This window comes from Schistocerca americana, chromosome 3 (genome assembly GCF_021461395.2).
Source record: "Schistocerca americana isolate TAMUIC-IGC-003095 chromosome 3, iqSchAmer2.1, whole genome shotgun sequence".
Lineage (NCBI taxonomy): Eukaryota > Metazoa > Arthropoda > Insecta > Orthoptera > Acrididae > Schistocerca > Schistocerca americana.
Genome location: NC_060121.1, coordinates 944211724 through 944234762, shown reverse-complemented (window position 1 = coordinate 944234762; position 23039 = coordinate 944211724). Strand labels below are relative to the sequence as shown.

General features: G+C 38.3%; 1 protein-coding gene across 1 annotated transcript in view; it reads left to right on the top strand.

Annotated features, from left to right (window-relative positions):
* The window catches only part of LOC124607517 (tripeptidyl-peptidase 2), a 283824-nt gene that overhangs the window by 91162 nt on the left and 169623 nt on the right, over positions 1-23039 (top strand). The window contains exons 6-8 of the mRNA XM_047139911.1: positions 2885-2989; positions 12865-13003; positions 21171-21301. Coding sequence (XP_046995867.1) covers positions 2885-2989; positions 12865-13003; positions 21171-21301 — 375 coding nt within the window. The remainder of the gene's footprint in view (positions 1-2884; positions 2990-12864; positions 13004-21170; positions 21302-23039) is intronic.

Here is a 23039-nt window from a genome sequence, read left to right as displayed (position 1 = left end):
TGATGAAGCCGGGATGAACATAATCTGAGTAATTTGTGCTCCATTTTAAGCAAAAGCAAGTTTTTCATCCATCTCACTGTTCATAATGTCATATCTCCTTAACTATGTGTTGTACAATAATATAATTTTGCAGGTACATTCAGCAGTAGCCTATATGCAGATATTGTCTGCTAAGTTTGTTGCAAACAGTTAGTAGTAAAGAAGTGATAAGTTAAAATATGTCTGACATTGAAGTTTTACTATATGAGCAGCAAACGTGTAGTAAGTGATAAAGCTTTTCTTCATTTCATGATTTTGTAGAGAAGGATGGGGACGGGAGGGGAGGGGGGGGGGGGGCATCAGTGAGAAAAAATTTCTTAAAGGTTCAAAATTATGTCTAAAGTTGGAAGTTGGTAAGTGTTCTCATTCTTAAACACTGGATGAATAAACTCAGAATATATGTGCGCCATCACTTACGCTGCCTCTAGACACACACAGTTTCTAATTGTAATACTTGTCTAACACAAAACTGTTAACATAAGATTATACCTCATAATGAGCAGATTATGACAGCATTTTAAATGTTTAAATTCGATCAGTAATTATGCAAGATATTGAAAATAAATTTTTTGTTTATCCCTGCCATAGAACCTGTAACTGGTACCAGGTTCAGAATAGTATTTTAGCAATGTAGATGCTGTGCATTATTTAAATAACAATTCTCCATCCTGTTTGATTAAGCAGTCTTCTAGATGTAATTTTTCATTTATTGACCACCAGCCCCCAAAATGATGAGGTTGTGTACAAGATTCCAGTGTCAAAATGCTGTAGAAAAAGAACCACTGCTCAGAATGATGTCAAATTTGAACAGTAGGGGGGCAACTTCTCAGAACAACAAAACTTAACAATAGATGGCACTGTAAGTGTCTTAAACATAAATGGGGTCAGCTACAAATGACAGATGAATCACAATATCATGCATATGGGTCGAGTTGCGCATTATACGATTTGTATCGTTCAATGTACATGACTGCACATGTTCACCAGCCAACAGCTGTGATGCAAGTCCAGAAGTCAGTGGTTGTGGCACTGTTATGTAAGCCCATCCACAACGGGAAGGTTGTATCACATTGGGTGGGAAAAATCAGTTTTTATCACGAGGCCAAAAACTGCATAAAAAGCAAAATGACATCAGTTTCTAATTGTGATGAGGCTGATGGAAGACATTTTCATTATGGTATCCTCCGTTTTCTGCTGCAAGTTGAAATCAAGAAATAGCACATTCCAAAACTCCATAACAGATCTGAGTGTCTCGAGGGTCACATTCAGAATGCATTGTGCAATGTGTGCCTTCAATTCAGCTGAATTCGTAATTCGGGCATTGAACAAGTCGTCTTTCAGGTAACCCCACAACCAGAAGAAGAAGGTGACAGGGGCTGCAGGGCTCGTGTACCCAATTGTGTGTGTGTGTGTGTGTGTGTGTGTGTGTGTGTGTGTGTATTTTCCATTACCCATGTTCTGCAATTCTGGATAGTGACGAGTCGTTGGAGATGAAAATGGGCTTTGTCTGTCCACAGAATGTTCCATGGCCATTTCCACGTGAGCAAGAAATTCCAGAGTTATTGTTTGTCTTGCTGGCAAGTCAACAGGAAGCAGATACTGAACATGGGTGATTTTGTATGGTTAACAATGCAGGATGTGTCATGCTTGCAGGCGTGTCAGACATTCAGGCAATTCCCCGTGCACTGCATGTTTGCACACCACTGCTTGACTCCTCCAGCACTGCTGTGGCCACATCTTTGACAGACTTCGGACCAACTGCTTTCCTCCCTCTGCCACACTGCACTTCAAAAGAACTCGTGTTTTCCAATTTTGTAATCATTTTCTCCAGACCTTAGCAGACATCTGGCCAGTGCCTTTTTTCATGCTCTTGAGTGTCCGGAGCTTCTGCAGGGCTACTGGTGCGCAGTCGCCATACTTGTAAAGGAACTTTACCAGCAGTGTGCAATTCTTTGTGGAGACAGTCATGTTGGGTATGTTGGATTCAAACTGAGGAGGAACAGCCATGTGCTGCACATGTGTTGGTGTGCATATTCTGATGCTTGCGGTGCCATCTATTGGTCAAATTTTCGATTTTTCCCATGATCTTTCCCCCTGTATCAATAACATGCTGTTGAAATTTTACACCATTCTGAGCAGTGGTTTTCTTTTCACAACGTTTTGGGACTGTAACTGTAACTGTGGACACCCTGCACAGTGCCCAGCCAAAACAGGTTTATTCAGCTGAAGAAGGTGCATGTATTTCAAAGTTCAAGGCAGTGATCCTGTGCTGTGCATGTGATCATGTAATTACCATTGTTATGGATGAAGGCTGGACATTGACATCGGGCTTCTCTTCTGGAAAATTGTCTGTCTAGGCTGTTCAAATGCACCATGGAGGAACTTCTAGAATCAGATCCGTGCAACTCTCAGAGCTGTCATGAGAAGTGCCAGTTCCCTTGTCCACCCTATATCCCTGCTCCAGCTCATTCCACCAAGGGAAAGAAACATCTTTAAAACTGAGTAGAGTCCAGAATTACAAATACCAAGTGAGTGTCTTCAGTCGGCTACAGTGGGAACCTGTAGTATGGCACATATGCTTGACCTGCTGCATCTGTTTGGTTTCCTCATTACACCACCCTTCCTCTGCCATTGGATTGTAGTTTTTCCTAACATCTCTCTCTTCCACTATGGAAGAGACAACATGCAGCAAGATAGCCAAACCTGCGATAAATTTCTCTGAGTGAAGTACTTTCTGAAAATTGCTGTTTTTTGTGTTGCTACTTCTGTTTCTGTTAATCGGATGACAATAATGTAGTGCTGATGTTAATCATGTAAAGCAGAGGACCATGGTTTTCTTTTCTAGCTACCCATGGAACACATGTGGCATCCATTGCTGCTGCCTATTTTCCTGATGAACCAGAAAGGAATGGTGTAGCACCTGGAGCCCAAATTGTTTCTTTAACTATAGGTTTGTATTTTTTGAATGTTCCTTCCATATAACAGCCTCACCTGTTTAAATATGTGTTATTTTGTCGGCTTTATGCTCTACATTATTGCTGGAGTTTTATCTAATAATTTGAGGGATGATTTGATTTTCTTATGCTCGAACACTGAAGCCCATACCAACTACACTTAATGTTGCCAGCATTTCCATTGTAATTCCATCTTGCACTGCAAACTTGCTTTCACAAGCTTCTTTACTAGCAGTTTTCAGGTGATCTCACTGTTGATGGTTCGTGTAATAATATCCAGGCTGAGAGAAATTTTGTCAGTATTCATATCACTTTCTTGTTTCAGGTGTTCCCTTTCATCTGATAATGCTTGGCTGATATATACTGTATTGTCCCTCTATTGTCGCACTGTATTTGACTTTTCATATGCTATCTTTTCAGTTAACTTTGCAATTTGTCCTGTTTGGAATTATGTTCATATTATTAATTAACATGCTTTCTCATGCATTGAATTGTTTCATCAAAGTGTTGAAAATGTTGTGTACTGATTTTACAGTTATTATGATACTTTCTCATATACTCCATGCAGATAATTATAGAGTGATGTGAACCAGCAGCAGTTGTCAGTGCTACTGGAAACATTCCATCATTCCAAAGGAATCCCTTATACATCTCATTAACAAGCTTAGTGCTAATACAAATGTTGTATTGATTTGGTGATCTCTAGGCAGACAGCTGCATCGATATGCAGCCTCTTATAAGTACCGTGTCAATCCAAATAGTTTTGAGGTTGGATTAATAAAAAATAAAGAAGTTAAAATTATATATTTAATGCTTATGGTGTTCTACATAGTCTCACCCTCAACTGATCACAGGTAACAGACTGTTCGTACAACAGTAGAAAACTGTCGGAAAAATCCTTCTTTGCAAAGTTGTTCAACTTGTCAAATTGGCTTGAATGTTGGGTATGTCATCAGAATGTTGACTCTTCATGCGAATTTCTGGACTTTATTGTTTTGTGATACATTCACGTTGATAACACAAGTATTGTCACCTGTGATGACTTTCTCCAGAAAAGAATTGTCTGCATTGTGCATTCCAATCAAGCTTTGGTGTGCATCCACGCATAATTTTTATTTGGGAGTTTACGTGTGTGGGGAAAAACTTTGCACACACTTTTCTCTTTTTCAAAACATTCTGGAGAATTCTTAATTTAGAGATGTTGCTCCACTACGATTTGTGACACAACAATGTTGACACCCTATGGTCACATGTCCACTAGTTAACATTGCCTTCTTACAACTGACTGGTTGAGTGAACTTCTGTGGTTTGCAGTTATTTCAAGCTGCCACCATAGTTACTGTGCTGACGCCACTGATGTGCCAGGTGTAAAGTCAGTCTCGGAACTTTTTGGATGAATAGTACATTAGTTAATAATGCCATTGTTACATTGTATCATTCATGTTTTTAATTGCCTTGTCACAGTTAAGAAATCAGAAAACCACAGCTTTTGCCCTGTAGTGCATTGTCATTTGTAATGTTACACCCCACTCTTTGCCAGCAGTTATAAAATTACCCTTGTTTACCATAATTAATTCATTGTTATTCACAGAGCAGATTATTAATAGGTGTTCTTAAATTTTTTTGCTGTGAACAGCACCTGCCACTAGGTAAACTCTTTCCTTCAACTGCCTGTTGTGATATGTTCTTAAAATGGGAATGCATTGCAGTTACAGGATGTATATGCTCTGGGATACCAAGGAAAAACTTGGAAATTTTTTCGTCTTGGAAAAATCCGGGAATTTTTCATTGTTTCCATTTTCAGCGAAATTTTTGTCATGTTCACTAGTAAGATCTGATACTCTGACAAATAATTTCACTGTATCCAACTACTACAGCAATAAAACGTAAATGAGAGAATAACACAAAAATAAAACTTTAGTTGCAAAGAAAATGCACCATTTACAACAACAAATCACGGTGTACACACAGTCGTCGGGTGACTGCAAAATGTGTCAGGTTACTTCGTAAAAACAAACTGCTTTCGACGCAGGGCCAGAGCCTGTCTTGTGGGACTCGTTTTGATGGGGGTGAATGCACAACTATTTAAATTGCTAATAGGTCGTGGGAAAATATTGCGAATGGTTGTTTAAGAAGTTAATTTCTCAATAAATTTCCTTTTATGCAACATGAAGTATGTTACATTTTAGAATATGTGATGAATTTCTTAAATTGCAACATGTTACCCTCTCATTGAAAGGGTAACACTGAGGACCAGCCTTTTAGAAAAATTTTGGGCCCAGAACACCAGCCATTTATGCCATTATTTAAAATTTTACCGTTTGATGTATCTGAAAGGGTAAAGCATGCTTAGAGAGACCAAACTTCAAGGTCAGTTTTTCATAATTGTTTTAGTGTATATTAATTTATAGTTTATATTAATTTAATTTACATTAATTATGTAATAATGATTGCAAAAAGTATAATTATTCTTAAAAAAATGTGAAGTGAGTTCCTGAAAAATTTCACACAACTGGCATTTCATGGAAAAGTAAAAGTGCTCAACGGAACATGTATTCGGCAGGTAACTCATGAAATGTTTAGTGCACAGCAGTGAAATTTATAATCGTGCTTGTCAGAAATATTCAGCTGCTGCAATTTAAACTGTGCTCTTGCGATCCTGCTTAATCACGCCCTTGGAAAAAAGTGACAAAAAAATTTTGATGGCCAATATTATATTTGAAAGTTTAACTTTTCTTGTAGCTATGCTCTGTGTGTGTTACGGTAATTTGAACCATTAATTTTTCATATTTGTGTGGTGTTGGTATTGGCTCACTGTATCACATATCCTATGCTGTCATTGGCTTGTGAGATTACATGACATGAGCTATGATTTGGCTTCAAAAATTCATCGCAACCTTGATTTCAGTACTTTGGAAGCTACCGTGCTGTATTTGGTGGAATTTGTGTTTAAACTTTCGTAATAAAAAAAATATGCAGTGTAAATGTTGCTGCTCATCAAAAATCTTCCCAAAATGTGTTTCTTTTTGCTGTGTTTCATTTCTTAAAGTGCTGGGAAGTTGTATGCTTGCATATAAAACCTTCACAATTCAAATGGTTGACAAGTTTTACAGCTCCGGGAGAAAATATATTGTCACGTAGCATGGAAAAAAATCTACACTCACCAGGGCTATAGTTTATTTACACCCAGGAGAAGTGCATTTTTAACTGGGAATCTGGGAATTTTTTTTTCTCTTGTCTGTGTATGTGTATCCTGAGTTATTAAATTTTATGTCATTCCTAGTGCTTCAGGTACGGATAAGGTCCCTGTCATACTGCACTCATTAATGCTTACAACATTAATTTTCTTGACAAAACAGCCATTTTCTAATACCGCTATCACAGTTTTCTCTCCAATACTAAACAGCTTATCTTTGCATTTGCTGGCACACATTTATGTATGTTGTGGCAGCCAATACTAAAATGAAATGGCTTTAGCAGTCATCGTGGATACCCATTATTTCTGTACTGCCCGACAGTAGCTATGTAATATACAAAAAGTTAACAAAGAAATTAATGAATTATTCTCAAATAAAAGCATAGGGTGCATGTGAAGTACATGTTAGCAGTGTTCTTGAATATGTCTGGCTGATACAGTGGTGATGTAATCTTCCTTTAGTGATTGCAAGTTATGAGAAGTTCATCTGTTCATATTAATTACATTTATTATGTGGGAATTAACTGTTTTTACTCCTCCTCAGCTCGAAGATTGTTCCTTGCTCGTAAAGTTAACTCTTGTGATATAGTAGTCCCAGAATAGGAGACAACAACTAGAAAGTCAAAATATTAAATTATGCATTTAAAAATCCATTCACGCATTGCGCTGTTAGTACCACACTTCTGCCTGACGTTGTCACAAATCTGCAAAGGACTGATATTTAAATAAGTGTCCCCAAATAAAAAAAATTGAAATTGCTCAAGGCTGAATATGGTTCTGATTGAATTCCTATTGGATTAATTATTTTTTTAAAATGTAAATACACTGCTGGCAGTATCGTCTATCCTAAATGGATAAAGAGCACAGATTGCAACAGGCAGAGCAGAATTATAGATAAATATGTATAGCATCTATCTGTTGCAAGATCCTTTAATATAATCTGGGAATTTACAGTACATTTCTGTTATGGAAACCACATTACACACACCACTTCATCAGAGTACTGTCCCACATTTTGTAAATGACATCACAGCCATCTTTCGACACTAAAGATGTTTATTTCTACAGCCGACTATGGCAGGCGGAAAGGTATACATTGTACATAAATAGTGATTTAATGTGATTCATCTAAAAGATGCTACAACAGTAAAAATTAAAGACGTAGCATACAGATATGATGATAACATAAAAGTCAGATGATTTTTAGTTTTTGACATGTGCTAAAGGATAATTATTTCCACTTCATAATGGCCACACAGCCAAAATTGTAGTAGTGGGTTGTACAAATAAATAATTTCATACTCAAAACACAATAATGCTATTTACAAAATGTGGCACGACTGTGAACACCAGATAAGAGAAGTTTACTACTGTACCATTTGGGTTCCTTCTGAGAGCATGGTGGAAAATGTCAAAACCGAGATTTGCTATGAGGTAATGTGATAACAGCTGTATAGCCAATATCAAAGTGTAATGGTGATCCTAAGGGAGCTTTAAGGGGAATTATGGAAAGGAAGCAGATATTGCTCTTGAACATTTTTTGCATTAATTAAGAAAATGTTTTTTTGATTCAGATTATGCCACAAATTTACAGGCTCCACCTTTTGTATTGTGTATGGACCACAGGGTAAAGGCAAGAGATTAGGACACACACAGTGGCACACAGTCATTATTTCCTTTGTTCTGTTTGCAAGTCAAATAAGTCAATAGTGACAATACTGGTATGAAGTATCCTCCACTGTACACATTACAATGGATGAAGAGTATATATGTAGATGTGGAGATAGTTGCTGATTTCATGCAGTGTAATTTCTGTATTTGTGTAGAATGGTTACAGTGTTGAAGCAGTGCTGCCTTGAAGGATGTTCTGATACTAGCATAAATTCAACGTAAATGACAAACATCTCTCATGGTCATTTTGAATTATGCAAGACATATTTAACGTAAAATAATTAATATCTTTTTTGCCCCTGGGTTATGATTGCTGTCCATTTTTAAAAATTTTTCTTTTCTCACTTTTCACTGTAAAATGCCAAAACTACTACTCTGAGACAGTGAATAATTGACACTATAAATTTTTGTCTTTATTTGTTGTTTCTGACGAAAATTTTGAAAATGTATTTACTGACAGTATAAATATTACACGTTACATATGATTGCAGAAAATCTTCTCAGTGACAGCAGACTGAATTATTGCGGTTTAATATATTTCTAAGTGTTTTCAAATGGTGTTGTTTCATGAGAAGAGTTTTCTTTATCCATGTTATAAATTTTTTCAGTTCATTGACAAGCAAAAAAGGTGCAAATAGTGCTGACAAAAATACATTGAGGAAAATCTGAAAAAGGATAGGGACACCAGGGACAGCAAATAAGAGAAAATTTGAGAAAGTGAGAAGAACTTGAAGCTCCAGTCACATTAATGTGAGCACCGCCTGCAATAACCACTCAACAGACAGCTGGTAGCAGCACCAGCTGTGCAGGATATTTAAAACATGTTGGGGAGGGGATATGGAAAACAGTGAAGTCGCTTTCAGAATGCGGAAACAGTCATTTATCTGAGGTACAAAAGGGCATAATCATTGGCTTTTGGGCCAAGGGTGGAAGCATTTTCAAAATGGCTAAGTTTATTAATTGTTGGTGTGCCGCTGTGGTTAAAGAATATTGTAGATGGCAAAATGCTGCTATCCAAAACTGGTGCCAAGGCAACTATGGTGCACCACTGGTTGTAGACGACATGTGTCCATGATGGCTGCGGAGATGTGTACTGGTGAACAGATGTGAAACTGTTGAGCAGCTGACTGCCCAGATGAAACAAAGGGGCACTAACAGTGTCTGCTCAACTACTGTTGAGTGAATGTTGCTAAATTTGGGCCTCCACAACAGGCACCACTTGATGCACTCATGGTGCCTGCTGTTCATGGGTGATGAAGGCTAGAATTTACATTGCAACTGGATGTCAACTGAGTGGCAAATGGTGACCTTTTCAGATGAATCACGTTTTATAAGTGGAGGGTCTGAATCAGAAGCTCAGTTGGTTTTGCAACTATGTAGGCTGCAGATTCCTTGACTTGCGTCATAGGATGGTTGGGTTTTGGGTTCCACTGAGTAGGTCATAGAAAGCACCGATGCTCGAATCATTATAAGTGTTGAAAGCTGGGGTGTTCCGAAAGGTTTGGCTAAACAGTTGGCAGTGGTATGTTTGTTGCTATTAGTAGTAGTTTATGTGTGTAGTGAAATTGAAGCAAATGGTTCCTGTGAGTTATTATGGGCAGAGGTCGTTCTTGGCAATGAAATAAAATAATTGGATCCTTTTACCGCCCTCTCAACTCAGATGATACAATTGCTGAAAAGTTTAAAGAAAACTTGAGTTTAGTTTCAAACATGAACCTGACTCATAGAATTATAGTTGGTGTGTCTTTAATTTACCCTCAACATGTTGTCGAAAATACATGTTTAAATCTGGAGGTCTGCATAAAACATCAGCTGAAATTGTGCTGGGAGCATTCTCTCAAAATTATTTCAAGCAGTTAGTTCATGAGCCCATGTGAATAGTAAATGATTGTGAAAACACACTTCACCTCATAACAACAAATAATCCTGAGCTAATAACTAGCATCAAAGTGGATACAGGGATTAGAGAACACAGGGTTGTCATTGAGAGATTGAATATTGTAACCCACAAATCCTCCAAAAATAAACGAAAAATATACTTATTCCGAAAAGATGATAAAAATTTGCTTGACGCCTTCCCAAGAGACAATATCCACTCCTTCCAAATTAATAATGTAAGTATAGACCAGATGCTTGAATTCAGTGAAATAGTATCGACAGCAATTGAGAGATTTATACCAGATAAATTAACAAATGACAGAACTGATCACCCTCGTTACACAAAACGGGTCAGAACAATGACGCCAAATTTAAACAAATGCAAAATCTCAGAGATTGGGGATCTTTTACAGAAGCTCGAAATTTAATGCAGATGTCAATGTGATATGCTTAAAGTAGTTTCCACAGTGAAACCTGGCAGAAAATCCGAAGAGATTCTGATTGTACATAAAGTATGCTAGTGGCAAGATGCAATCGATGCCTGTTCTGATTGATAGCAATGGAAATGCTCTAGACGACAGTGCTGTGAAAGCAGTGTTACTGAACACAGCCTTCTGAAATTCTTTCACCAAAGGAAGACAAAGTAAATATTTCAGAACTCGAATGAAGAACAGCTACCAAAATGAGTAACTTAGAAGTAAATATCCTTGGAGTAGTGAAGCAACTTATAGCACTAAATAAAAGCAAGTCTCCTGGTCCAGACTGTATACCAGTTAGGTTCCTTTCAGAACACGCTGATGGAATAGGACCATATTTAACGATCACATACAACCGCTCACTCATTGAGACATACCCAAAGACTGGATAGTTGCACAGGTCACACCAATATTCAAGAAAGGTGATAAACCATATCATTAATGTCAATATGCAGCAGGATTTTGGAACTTATATTGTGTTTGAACATTATGAATTGCCTTGAAGAGAACGTTCTACTGACAAACAGTCAACACAGTCTAGAAAACATCGTTCTAAACACAACTAGCTCTTTACTTACTTCAAGTGATGAGTGTTATTGACAAGGGATTTCAAATTGATTCCATCTTTCTATATTTTCAGAAGGCTTTTGACTCTGTGCCGTGCAAGTGGCTTGTAGTGAAGTTGTGTGCTTATGGAGTATCATCTCTGTTACGTGCCTAGATTCGTGATTTCCTGTCAGAGAGGTCACAGTTCATAATAACTGACAGAAAGTCATCGAGTAAAACAGAAGTGGTTTCTGGTATTCCCCAAGGCAGTGTTATAGGCCCTGTATCATTCCGTATGTATATAAATGTTTTAGGAGACAATCTGGACAACTGTCTTAAGTTGTTTGCAGATGATGATGTCATTTATTGTCGGATAAACTCATCAGAAGATCAATACAAGATGCAAAATGATTTAGAAAAGATATCCGAATGGTGCGTAAATTGGCAGTTGACCTTAAACAATGCAAAGTGTGAGGTCATCCATTCGAGTGCTAAAAGTAATCCGTTAAACTTTGGTTACATGATAAATCAGTCAAATCTAAAGACTGTAAATTCAATTATGTGCTGAGGAATTACAATTACGAACAGTTAAAATTGGAAAGAACACATACCCAGTCTTGTGGGGAAAGGAAACCAGAGACACTGTTTTATTGACAGAACACTGAGAATGTGTAACAGATCTACTAAAGAGACTGCCTACGCTATGCTTGTCAGTCCTTTTTTGGAGTACTTCTGCATGGCTTGTGACCCTTATCAGGTAGGATTAAAGGAGCAGCACATTGAGAAAGTTCAAACAAGAGCAGATTGTCTTGTATTATCGCGAAATAGTGTAATGAGTCACTAACATGATACAGGATTTGGGGTGGACAGCACTAAAACAGAGGTGGTTTTTTGATGCGGTGGAATCTTCTCATGAAATTTCAATCACAAACTTTCACATCCAAATGTGTGTAATAAAACGAGGAAAGTGAGAACTTGCACAGAAAGATATAGGTGTTCGTTTTTTCTGCGAACTGTTAGAGATTGTAATAATAGAGTATTATTGTGAAGGTGGTTCAGTGAACCCTCTGCCTGTCATTTAAGGGTGATTTGCAGTGCCCATGTATTTCTAGATGTGTGCTTCATTGGGCAGATGGCCATTGGCATGTATGGTGTGAAACATCTGAAAGTAGACACCGTGCCACAATTGTCGGATGGATCCAGGCTGAGGACGGAGCATTGTAGTCTGGGGAATGTTTTCGTGACATTCTGTGGGTGATGTCGTCATTCTGGAAGGCTCAGTGGATCAACAGAAGTATACTTCTGTTCTTGGGGGGACAGGGGCGGGTTTCTTTTTCCATGGCATGATGGCAGGACAGTGCAGTGTACATGCATGGTTTAAAGAGTACCAGGATGAATTTACTGTACTCACCTGGCTATCATACTTCCCAGATTTAAATCCAATCGATACTCTGTGAGACCACCTCATTGGGCTGTTGGCACGATGGAGCCTTATCTTAGAAACCTGGTACACCTGGACAACGATTTTGAGTCCATACCATCCAGGACCTTGTTGACTCTCTTCCTGCATGTTTTGCAACAGTCTGGGCTGCAAAAGGTGGTTATTCAGGTTTTTGACAGGTAGACTCATTAATGTGAGAGGACAGTAGGCATGAAAAAGGAAAGCAGAATTGTGAAGTATTTCTTTGCAGCAAATTCTTACATATTGACAACTGTTCTATAAATACTTGAAATTTTTGTGCATGGTAGTGAAGGGTAGCACTTAATACCTTCAATATGGGTATATACAAAAATAATTAGAAAGAATGCTGGTGATGAAAATAGACAATGTTTACAGACAATGGATTCAGTTTAGGTAACCATTCATTGCACAGTGTAAATTTTAAGCAGTGGATAGACACATAAACCAAAATTAGAATTTGTTAGTGTCTATGTTTTGTTTCGGAGCAGTTGGATTGTCTCATTGTGCTAGTGACCAGTTGGGCATCCCAATCGTGCTACAGCACCAAAAAAAAAGTGTGTGTGTGTGTGTGTGTGTGTGTGTGTGTGTGCGTAAATGTAGCAAGTATGGTATTTAATAATGACAATTTCTGTCATTTTGCAGGAGACAATCGCTTGGGCTCTATGGAGACTGGAACAGCTTTGGTTCGAGCCATGATCAAAGTCATGGAGCGCACACAAAATAACAAAATTCACGTAATAAATATGAGCTATGGAGAGCATGCTCACTTTTCAAGCTCTGGGTAATAAAATTGTTTTGCAATGTTCTTTGTGTTATCTCACAAATGTGTTTAAAAATACTAAAAGTACTGAAAAAATACATTAATTTGTTATTTTTGTATGATTCAGAGGATAAATTCAGCTCCTTAGAACATGAATCTTAAATTCATGTGAAGATTTGTGCAAAATGCAGTTTACAAATATTACTGACACTTCAAAATTCTGAAGCGCTGTGTTGGAGTTACAGTATTAGCGCTTGGCATTTGACGGGGATAACTGGGGCTGGGTTGGGAGAAAGTCACTGAATCAGCATAATAAAATTTTGAGGCGTAGCTCACTTCTGGCAATGTTTTCAAAACCCTATTAACAGGGAATGTGCTGAGACATATCTTTCAGCCCCCCCCTGTCCCTTCCATCTTTTTACAAAAGCAACATTATTTGATGCTTCCCACACCTCCAACCCCCCTCCCCCCCTTTCCCCCTTCCTTCCCTCATACATTAGATGCAGTTCCTTGGGCTCGTAGTAGGATATTTAAAAATAAATCTGAATTGAGAGAGTGTGAAAATGGATTTTTCAGACATCTCAATTGGCACCTGAAGCAGCCACTTGTCACTTTGGCCTTAAACCAGAACCAATCCTGACGGTATATTATGTCTTCTCACTAAATTGACCATTTTGAGATTATGATAAAATGTCATTGTCAGTTTGTAGACTGGTTTGGCACAGCCCTCCAAGCTACTCTGTCTTGCGCAAACCTCTTCATTTCCAAATAACTAGTACAGCCTGAATCAATTTTGAACCTTCTTACTACATTTACCCCTTTGTCCCCCCTCTGCAATCCCCCCCCCCCCCCCCCCTCCACGGGCCCTTTTCCTCCCCCCCTCTCTATTGCTCCCTCCCTTCCTCTCTCTTTTCAACTAGTGTTTGCATTTCACATCCTTTCCTTTCATCCACTGTGTATTTGAATTAACATTCTCAAAAGTTTTTTCTAAATCTACAAATGCTGTAAATGTAGGTTTGCCCTCCTTAACCCATCTCTTAAGATAAACATTGAGGCCAGTATTTCTTCCTGTGTTCATACATTTTTCCAGAAACCAAACAGATCTTCTCTGAGGCCAACCTCTATCAATTTTTCCATTCTTCTGTAAATAATCTGTCAATATTTTGCACCAATAATTTATTAAACTGATAGTTTGGTAATATTCTCATCTGTAGGCACCTGCTTTCTTTGGAATGGGAATTATTACATTCTTCATTAAGTCTCATACATTTTGCACACCAGGTGAAGTATTCTGTCGTGGCTGGCTTATCAGTGAATATCGGATGTTCTGAGGGAATGCCATCCACTTTAGGGGCCTTGTTTTGACTCGACTCTTTCAGTGCTCTATCAAATTCTTCTTGCAGTAATATATCTTCCAACTCATCTCCTACTCCCTCGTCCCTCTGTAATGTTGCTTTGGAGTTAATCTCCCTTTTTTCTATAGGTGGCATCTGTCTTTCCTCTAGTTGTGCATAATTCTATGTCTTTGCCTTTCTTGTCTAGCCATTCTTGCTTTCCCCTTCATATCACTCTCATTTTTATGTCTATATTTCCTTTTGCTTGCTTCATTTTTATATTTTTTCATTTTGTCGTCTAGATTCAGTATCTTCTGTCTTATCCAAGAATTTATACTGGGCTTTGACTTTTTACATGTGTGATTATTTGCTGCCTTCGTTCTTTCTTTTCTCAAGGCTTCCTGTTCATCTTCTATCGTGTTCCTTAGTCATGTTTCAGTCAATTGTTGCTCAATGCTCCCTTTCAAACTCTCAGCAACCTCTAGTTTTCAACCTATCCAGGTTCCATCTCTTTAATTTCCTACCTTTCTGTAATTTCTTCGGTTTTAATGTGCAGTTTGTAACCATTAAATTGTCAGAGCCCACATCTGCCCCTGGAAATGTCTCACAGATTAAAATCTGATCCCTAAATCTAAATTATCATTAGTTCATCAGTCAAACCTTCATTTTTCTCCATGTTTCTTCCATGTAAATAACCTTCTTTCATGATTTTTAATCCAAGTATTTGTTGTTGTTGATGTTGTCTTCAGTCCTGAGACTGGTTTTTATGCAGCTCTCCATGCTACTCTATCGTGTGCAAGCTTCTTCATATCCTAGTACCTACTGCAGCCTACATCCTTCTGAATCTGCTTAGTGTATTCATATCTTGGTCTCCCTCTACGATTTTTACCCTCCATGCTGCCCTCCAATACTAAACTTGTGATCCCTTGATGCCTCAGAACATGTCCTACCAACCGATTCCTTCTTCTTGTCAAGTTGTGCCACAAACTCCTCTTCTCCCCAATTCTATTCAATACCTCCTCATTAGTTACGTGATCTACCCATCTAATCTTCAGCATTCTTCTGTAGCACCACATTTCAAAAGCTTCTATTCTCTTCTTGTCCAAACTATTTATCGTCCATGTTTCACTTCCATACATGGCTACACTCCATACAAATACTCTCAGAAACTCCTTCCTGACACTTAAATCTATACTCGATGTTAACAAATTTCTCTTCTTCAGAAACACTTCCCTTGCCATTGCCAGTCTACATTTTATATCCTCTCTACTTCGACCATCATCAGTTACTTTGCTCCCCAAATAGCAAAACTCCTTTACTACTTTAAGTGTCTCATTTCCAAATCTAATTCCCTCAGCATCACCCGACTTAATTCGACTACATTCCATTATCCTCGTTTTGCTTTTGTTGTTGTTCATCTTATATCCTCCTTTCAAGACACTGTCCATTCCGTTCAATTGCTCTTCCAAGTCCTTTCCTGTCACTGACAGAATTACAATGTCATCAGCAAACCTCAAAATTTTTATTTCTTCTCCATGGATTTTAATACCTACTTCGAATTTATCTTTTGTTTCCTTTACTGCTTGCTCAATATACAGATTGAATAACATCGGGGACAGGTTACAACCCTGTCTCACTCCCTTCCCAACCACTGCTTCCCTTTCATGTCCCTCGACTCTTATAACTGCCATCTGGTTTCTGTACAAATTGTAAATAGCCTTTCGTTCCCTGTATTTTACCCCTGCCATCTTCAGAATTTGAAAGAGAGAGCTCCACTCAGCATTGTCAAAAGCTTTCTCTAAGTCTACAAATGCTAGAAACGTAGGTTTGCCTTTCCTTAATCTATTTTCTAAGGTAAATCGTAGGGTCAGTATTGCCTCATGTGTTCCAATATTTCTACGGAATCCAAACTGATCTTTCCCGAGGTTGGCTTCTACCAGTTTTTCCATTCATCTGAAAAGAATTCGCGTTAGTATTTTGCAGCAGTGACTTATTAAACTGATAGTCTGGTAATTTTCACATCTGTCAACACCTGCTTTCTTTGGGATTGGAATTATTATATTCTTCTTGAAGTCTGAGGGTATTACACCTCTCTCATACATCTTGCTCACCAGATGGTAGAGTTTTGTCAGGACTGGCTCTCCCAAGGCCGTCAATAGTTCCAATGGGATGTTGTCTACTCCCGGCGCCTTGTTTAGACTCGGGTCTTTCAGTGCTCTGTCAAACTCTTCACGCAGAATCGTGTCTCCCATTTCATCTTCATCTACATCCTCTTCAATTTCCATAATATTGTCCTCAAGTACATCGCCCTTGTATAGACCCTCTATATACTCCTTCCATCTTTCTGCTTTCCCTTCTTTGCTTAGAACTGGGTTTCCATCTGAGCTCTTGATATTCATACAAGTGGCCCTCTTTTCTCCAAAGGTCTCTTTAATTTTCCTGTAAGCAGTATCTATCTTACCCCTAGTGAGATAAGCCTCTACATCCTTACATTTGTCCTCTAGCCATCCCTGCTTAGCCATTCTGCACTTCCTGCTTCATTTACTGTGTTTTTATATTTTCCCCTTTAATCAATTAAATTCAATATTTCTTCTGTTACCCAAGAATTTCTACTAGTCTTTGCCTTTTTACCTATTTGATCCTCTGCCGCCTTCACTACTTCATCCCTCAGAGCTACCCATGCTTCTTCTACTGTATTTGTTTCCCCCATTCCTGTCAATTGTTCCCTTACGCTCTCCCTGAAACACTGTACAACCTCTGGTTTAGTCAGTTTATCCAGGTCCCATCTCCTTAAATTCCCACCTTTTTGCAGTTACTTCAGTTTTAATCTACAGGTCATAACCAATAGATTGTGGTCAGAATCCACATCTGCCCCTGGAAATGTCTTACAATTTAAAACCTGGTTCCTAAATCTCTGTCTTACCATTATATAATCTATCTGAAACCTTCTAGTATCTCCAGTGTTCTTCCATGTATACAACCTTCTTTCATGGTTCTTGAACCAAGTGTTAGCTATGATTAAGTTGTGCTCTGTGCAAAATTCTACCAGACGGCTTCCTCTTTCATTTCTTCCCCCCAATCCATATTCACCCACTATGTTTCCTTCTCTCCCTTTTCCTACTCTCGAATTCCAGTCACCCATGACTATTAAATTTTCGTCTCCCTTCACTACCTGAATAATTTCTTTTATCTCATCATACATTTCATCAATTTCTTCATGATCTGCAGACCCAGTTGGCATATAAACTTGTACTACTGTAGTAGGTATGGGCTTCGTGTCTATCTCGGCCACAATAATGCGTTCACTATGCTGTTTGTAGTATCTTACCTGTACTCCTATTTTTTTTTTATTAATTATTAAACCTACTCCTGCATTACCCCTATTTGATTTTGTATTTATAACCCTGTATTCACCTGACCAAAAGTCTTGTTCCTCCTGCCACTAAACTTCACTAATTCCCACTATATCTAACTTCAACCTATCCATTTCCCTTTTTAAATTTTGTAACCTACCTGCCCGATTAATGGATCTGACATTCCACGCTCCGATCCGTAGAACGCCAGTTTTCTTTCTCCTGACAACGATGTCCTCTTGGGTAGTCCCCGCCCAGAGATCTGAATGGGGGACCATTTTACCTTCGGAATATTTTACTCAAGAGGACGCCATCATCATTTAACCGTACAGTAAAGCTGCATGCCCTCGGGAAAAATTACGGCTGTAGTTTCCCCTTGCTTTCAGCCGTTCGCAGTACCAGCACAGCAAGGCCGTTTTGGTTAGTGTTACAAGGCCAGATCAGTCAATCATCCAGACTGTTGCCCCTGCAACTACTGAAAAGGTTGCTGCCCCTCTTCAGGAACCACGCGTTTGTCTGGCCTCTCAACAGATACCCCTCCGTTGTGGTTGCACCTATGGTACGGCCATCTGTATCGCTGAGGCATGCAAGCCTCCCCACCAACGGCAAGGTCCATGGTTCATGGGGGGTAGGAATCCAAGTATTAGCTGTGATAAAATCATTATATGTGCAAAATTCTACCATGTGGCTTCCTTTTCCATTCTTTTCCCCCACTACATGTGCTCGTACTTTTTTTTACTTCTCATACTTTTTCTGCTTTCTTTGGGATTGGAATTATTATATTCTTCTTGAAGTCTGAGGGTATTTCGCCTGTTTCATACATCTGGTGAGCAAGATGTATGAAACAGGCGAAATACCCTCAGACTTCAAGAAGAATATAATAATTCCAATCCCAAAGAAAGCAGGTGTTGACAGATGTGAAAATTACCGAACTATCAGCTTAATAAGTCACAGCTGCAAAATACTAACACGAATTCTTTACAGACGAATGGAAAAACTAGTAGAAGCCAACCTCGGGGAAGATCAGTTTGGATTCCGTAGAAACACTGGAACACGTGAGGCAATACTGACCTTACGACTTATCTTAGAAGAAAGATTAAGGAAAGGCAAACCTACGTTTCTAGCATTTGTAGACTTAGAGAAAGCTTTTGACAATGTTGACTGGAATACTCTCTTTCAAATTCTAAAGGTGGCAGGGGTAAAATACAGGGAGTGAAAGGCTATTTACAATTTGTACAGAAACCAGATGGCAGTTATAAGAGTCGAGGGACATGAAAGGGAAGCAGTGGTTGGGAAGGGAGTAAGACAGGGTTGTAGCCTCTCCCCGGTGTTATTCAATCTGTATATTGAGCAAGCAGTAAAGGAAACAAAAGAAAAATTCGGAGTAGGTATTAAAATTCATGGAGAAGAAATAAAAACTTTGAGGTTCGCCGATGACATTGTAATTCTGTCAGAGACAGCAAAGGACTTGGAAGAGCAGTTGAATGGAATGGACAGTGTCTTCAAAGGAGGATATAAGATGAACATCAACAAAAGCAAAACAAGGATAATGGCATGTAGTCTAATCAAGTCGGGTGATGCTGAGGGAATTAGATTAGGAAATGAGGCACTTAAAGTAGTAAAGGAGTTTTGCTATTTGGGGAGCAAAATAACTGATGATGGTCGAAGTAGAGAGGATATAAAATGTAGGCTGGCAATGGCAAGGAAAGCGTTTCTGAAGAAGAGAAATTTGTTAACATCGAGTATAGATTTAAGTGTCAGGAAGTCATTTCTGAAAGTATTCGTATGGAGTGTAGCCATGTATGGAAGTGAAACATGGATGATAAATAGTTTGGACAAGAAGAGAATAGAAGCTTTCGAAATGTGGTGCTACAGAAGAATGCTGAAGATTAGATGGGTAGATCACATAACTAATGAGGAAGTATTGAATAGGATTGGGGAGAAGAGAAGTTTGTGGCACAACTTGACCAGAAGAAGGGATCGGTTGGTAGGACATGTTCTGAGGCATCAAGGGATCACCAATTTAGTATTGGAGGGCAGTGTGGAGGGTAAAAATCGTAGAGGGAGACCAAGAGATGAATACACTAAGCAGATTCAGAAGGATGTAGGTTGCAGTAGGTACTGGGAGATGAAAAAACTTGCACAGGATAGAGTAGCATGGAGAGCTGCATCAAACCAGTCTCAGGACTGAAGACCACAACAACAACAACTTTTTCTGTTGTCTGATTACAGTCTTCCATAACTGTTAAGTTTTTATCTTCCTCAACTATCTGAATAATTTTTTTTATATCACCATACATTCTTTTAATCTCTCGATCATCTGTGGAGTTAGCTGACATATAAAGTTGTACTATTGTCATGGATGTACATAGGCAACAGCAATGCATTCACAATGGTATTCATTGCAGCTTACTCACAGTCCTATTTTCTTATTAACTGTGAGACCTACTCTTGCGTTACCACTATTTGATTTTGTATTTATAACATTGTACTCACTTGTGCAGGAGCCACCACACTTCGCGAATTCCCTCTATGTATAACTTCAATGTATCAATTTCCTTTTTTAAATTCCCTATCCTACCTACCCAATTGAGGGATCCAACAGCCTGTATTCTGGCCCATAGAATACAAGTTTTGATTTTCCTGATGGTGATATCCTCCTGAGTAGTCTGTGCACAGAGATTGGGATGGTAGAACGTTTTACCTCCAGATTGTTTAACCAAAGAGGACGTTATCATCATTTAACCATACAGTGGGGGTGCGTGCCTTCAGGAAAAATGACAGTTGTAGTTCCTCTTCCTTTCAGTCATTCAAAGTAACAGAGACCAAAGGTTGTCTTGGCTGACAAACAAGACCAGACCAGTCAATCATCCAGACTGTTGCCACCTGCAGCTACTGAAAAGGATGCTCTACCTTATTCAGTAATCATTTGTTAGTTTTCCCACTCCACAGATCACACTGTAGTGCTTGCACCTATGGTACAGTTATGTGAACCATTGAGGCACACAAGTACCTTAACAAAGTCTGTGGTTCATTGGGGGGTGCTAAAACTGTTATTGCTTTGTAAAACATAATAGTTATTTAAAAATGGGGTACATATGAAGTGCTGACTATTGTAATACAGCTGGGGCGCTGACCTCCATTTTTTTATGCGAAAACTCTTTAAACGTTTTTAAATAAAACCAGTAAGGAAAAGAATAGGTTGCTTCTCTCTGTAAAGATTATACAAGTTGCAGAGAGGCACAACAAAAAGACTATTACAATTGAACTTTGGGCCAAAGTCTTCTTCAGAAAAGAAAAATGCACACACAGTCGAACAAGCAAGTGCACACCTTGCACATGACGGCTGCTTCCTATGCTTTCACAGGAAAGAGGTGGTCAATTAGAAAGTGATTCATCATTTTCTACTTCGACTTTATAGACCGTACTTAGTTTAGAATGTGAATACTAATACAAGCATTTTATTTTTTTCTATTTGAACATCACTTTCTTTAATTGCAGGAGGATAGGAGAACTAATGAATGAAGTGGTCAATAAATATGGTGTCATTTGGGTGGCATCTGCAGGCAATCATGGACCTGCCTTATGTACAATAGGCACACCTCCAGACATCAGCACAAGTATTATTATTGGTGAGTTACTTAAACCACTACCCTAATATAGTTATTACTGAATACATGTTTGTGTGAATGAATGCTAATGTGTAACATTCATTCTGAAAGAAAATATGAAAGGAGACCCATCTACTTGGTAAATTTGCAAGGTTGCCTGGTACATAGTGCATGAGGGTTGCCTTTTGAGTTTTTACAACCAAATAAGAGAGTATACTATTGAGGTGATATAACTGTTGTTTCAGAATTTGTTGTTTGCTATTGTTAACACAATTGAAACTAAGAAATTGACTGAGTGTTTAAAGAAACAAATAGAAATTTCTTGCAAAGGTTATCATTGCATGGTTTTTCTAAGGCTTTTGTAAGGCCTAACTCAGCAACAATGCCTGAATTGCTTTGTTAAACATTTGATAACTAGTTTTCATCAGAAAATATGTGATTTGTTTATGTATGCAGAATTTTGTTGGCATTGTGCTTCTGTTGGTGACAGATTTGGTGACAGCTGACTGAAATCTTTTGTTGTCCCAGAAAACATGGGTGCTGTATGCAAAAAGATTGAAGATTGGCATTTGACTTACTGTGAAGTAGAGGCATCCTTAGGCACATCGAAGACTGCAAAGCCTTTGATTTTTCATTTAGCTGTGAAAAAGACCTGTGCTTGATGGATTCCACATAATTTGACTAGAGCTCAAAGAAACAGGCTTTTGTCAATTGGTGTACAGAATTGTTGTTGTAAAAATTTAAAAGGCCGGTTTCATATTTAGCAAAAGTGCTAATTTAAGAGTTACATGAAAGTGGAAGTAAGTAAATAATGGCAGTTTCTATATTGCAAGAGGGAGAATGTATTGAGAATCTTTGTGGTAGAGCTTGGTATAGGAAAAAAAGAGTAAAACCTTTAGCTTGGTATAGGAAAAAAAGAATAAAACCTTTAGCTTGGTATAGGAAAAAAGAGTAAAACCTTTATATACTACAGCCATATTTTTTTGGACAACAAGCAGGGGATATTATAATATGACTTTGATCATTTATCACAAGTTAACAGAGGCATAAATTATCAACTGCTGCTTTAACCACAGAAGCATTTGAGAGCCTCCCCCCCAGCAAGCGTACATACCCATGTTGGTTGAAAATGAGTACCATACCACTGTCTGTGCTTGTAATTCTTCCATTCAGTCCATTGTTTTCAGTACAGCTATTTGATACTTAAATGATTATTTAAAATGTAAGTGAAAAAAAAATAAAACCTTAATTGCTTCTGTATAATGAAAATAGCAGCAAAATTTACTAGCAGTGAAAATTGGTTATGTTGAATTAATGGTGTACTTAAGAGTGATCAGCCAAGTTGTTCTTATTTCATGCACATTATTTCAGCAATCAATGCTGTTATCTTCAGGTGCTGTGAATTGAGCTGTTGTGTATGTTGACAAATCATCAAATGCCGTTTTAGAAACGAATCATTTATTAAGCATCACACAGTACAACAATATGATACGAAACACCAACTGCACATTTCAAAACATAGCCAGAGATTATGACAACTACGCCAAAAATGAACCAAAGAATTTATGAGACATGTGACAGACAACCTTCAGAGAATATGAACGATACATACGTATACATACACAGGGTGGTCCATTGATTGTGACCGGGCCAAATATCTCACGAAATAAGCTTCAAACGAAAAAAACTACAAAGAACAAAACTTGTCTACCTTGAAGGGGGAAACCAGATGACGGTATGGTTGGCCCGCTACATGGTG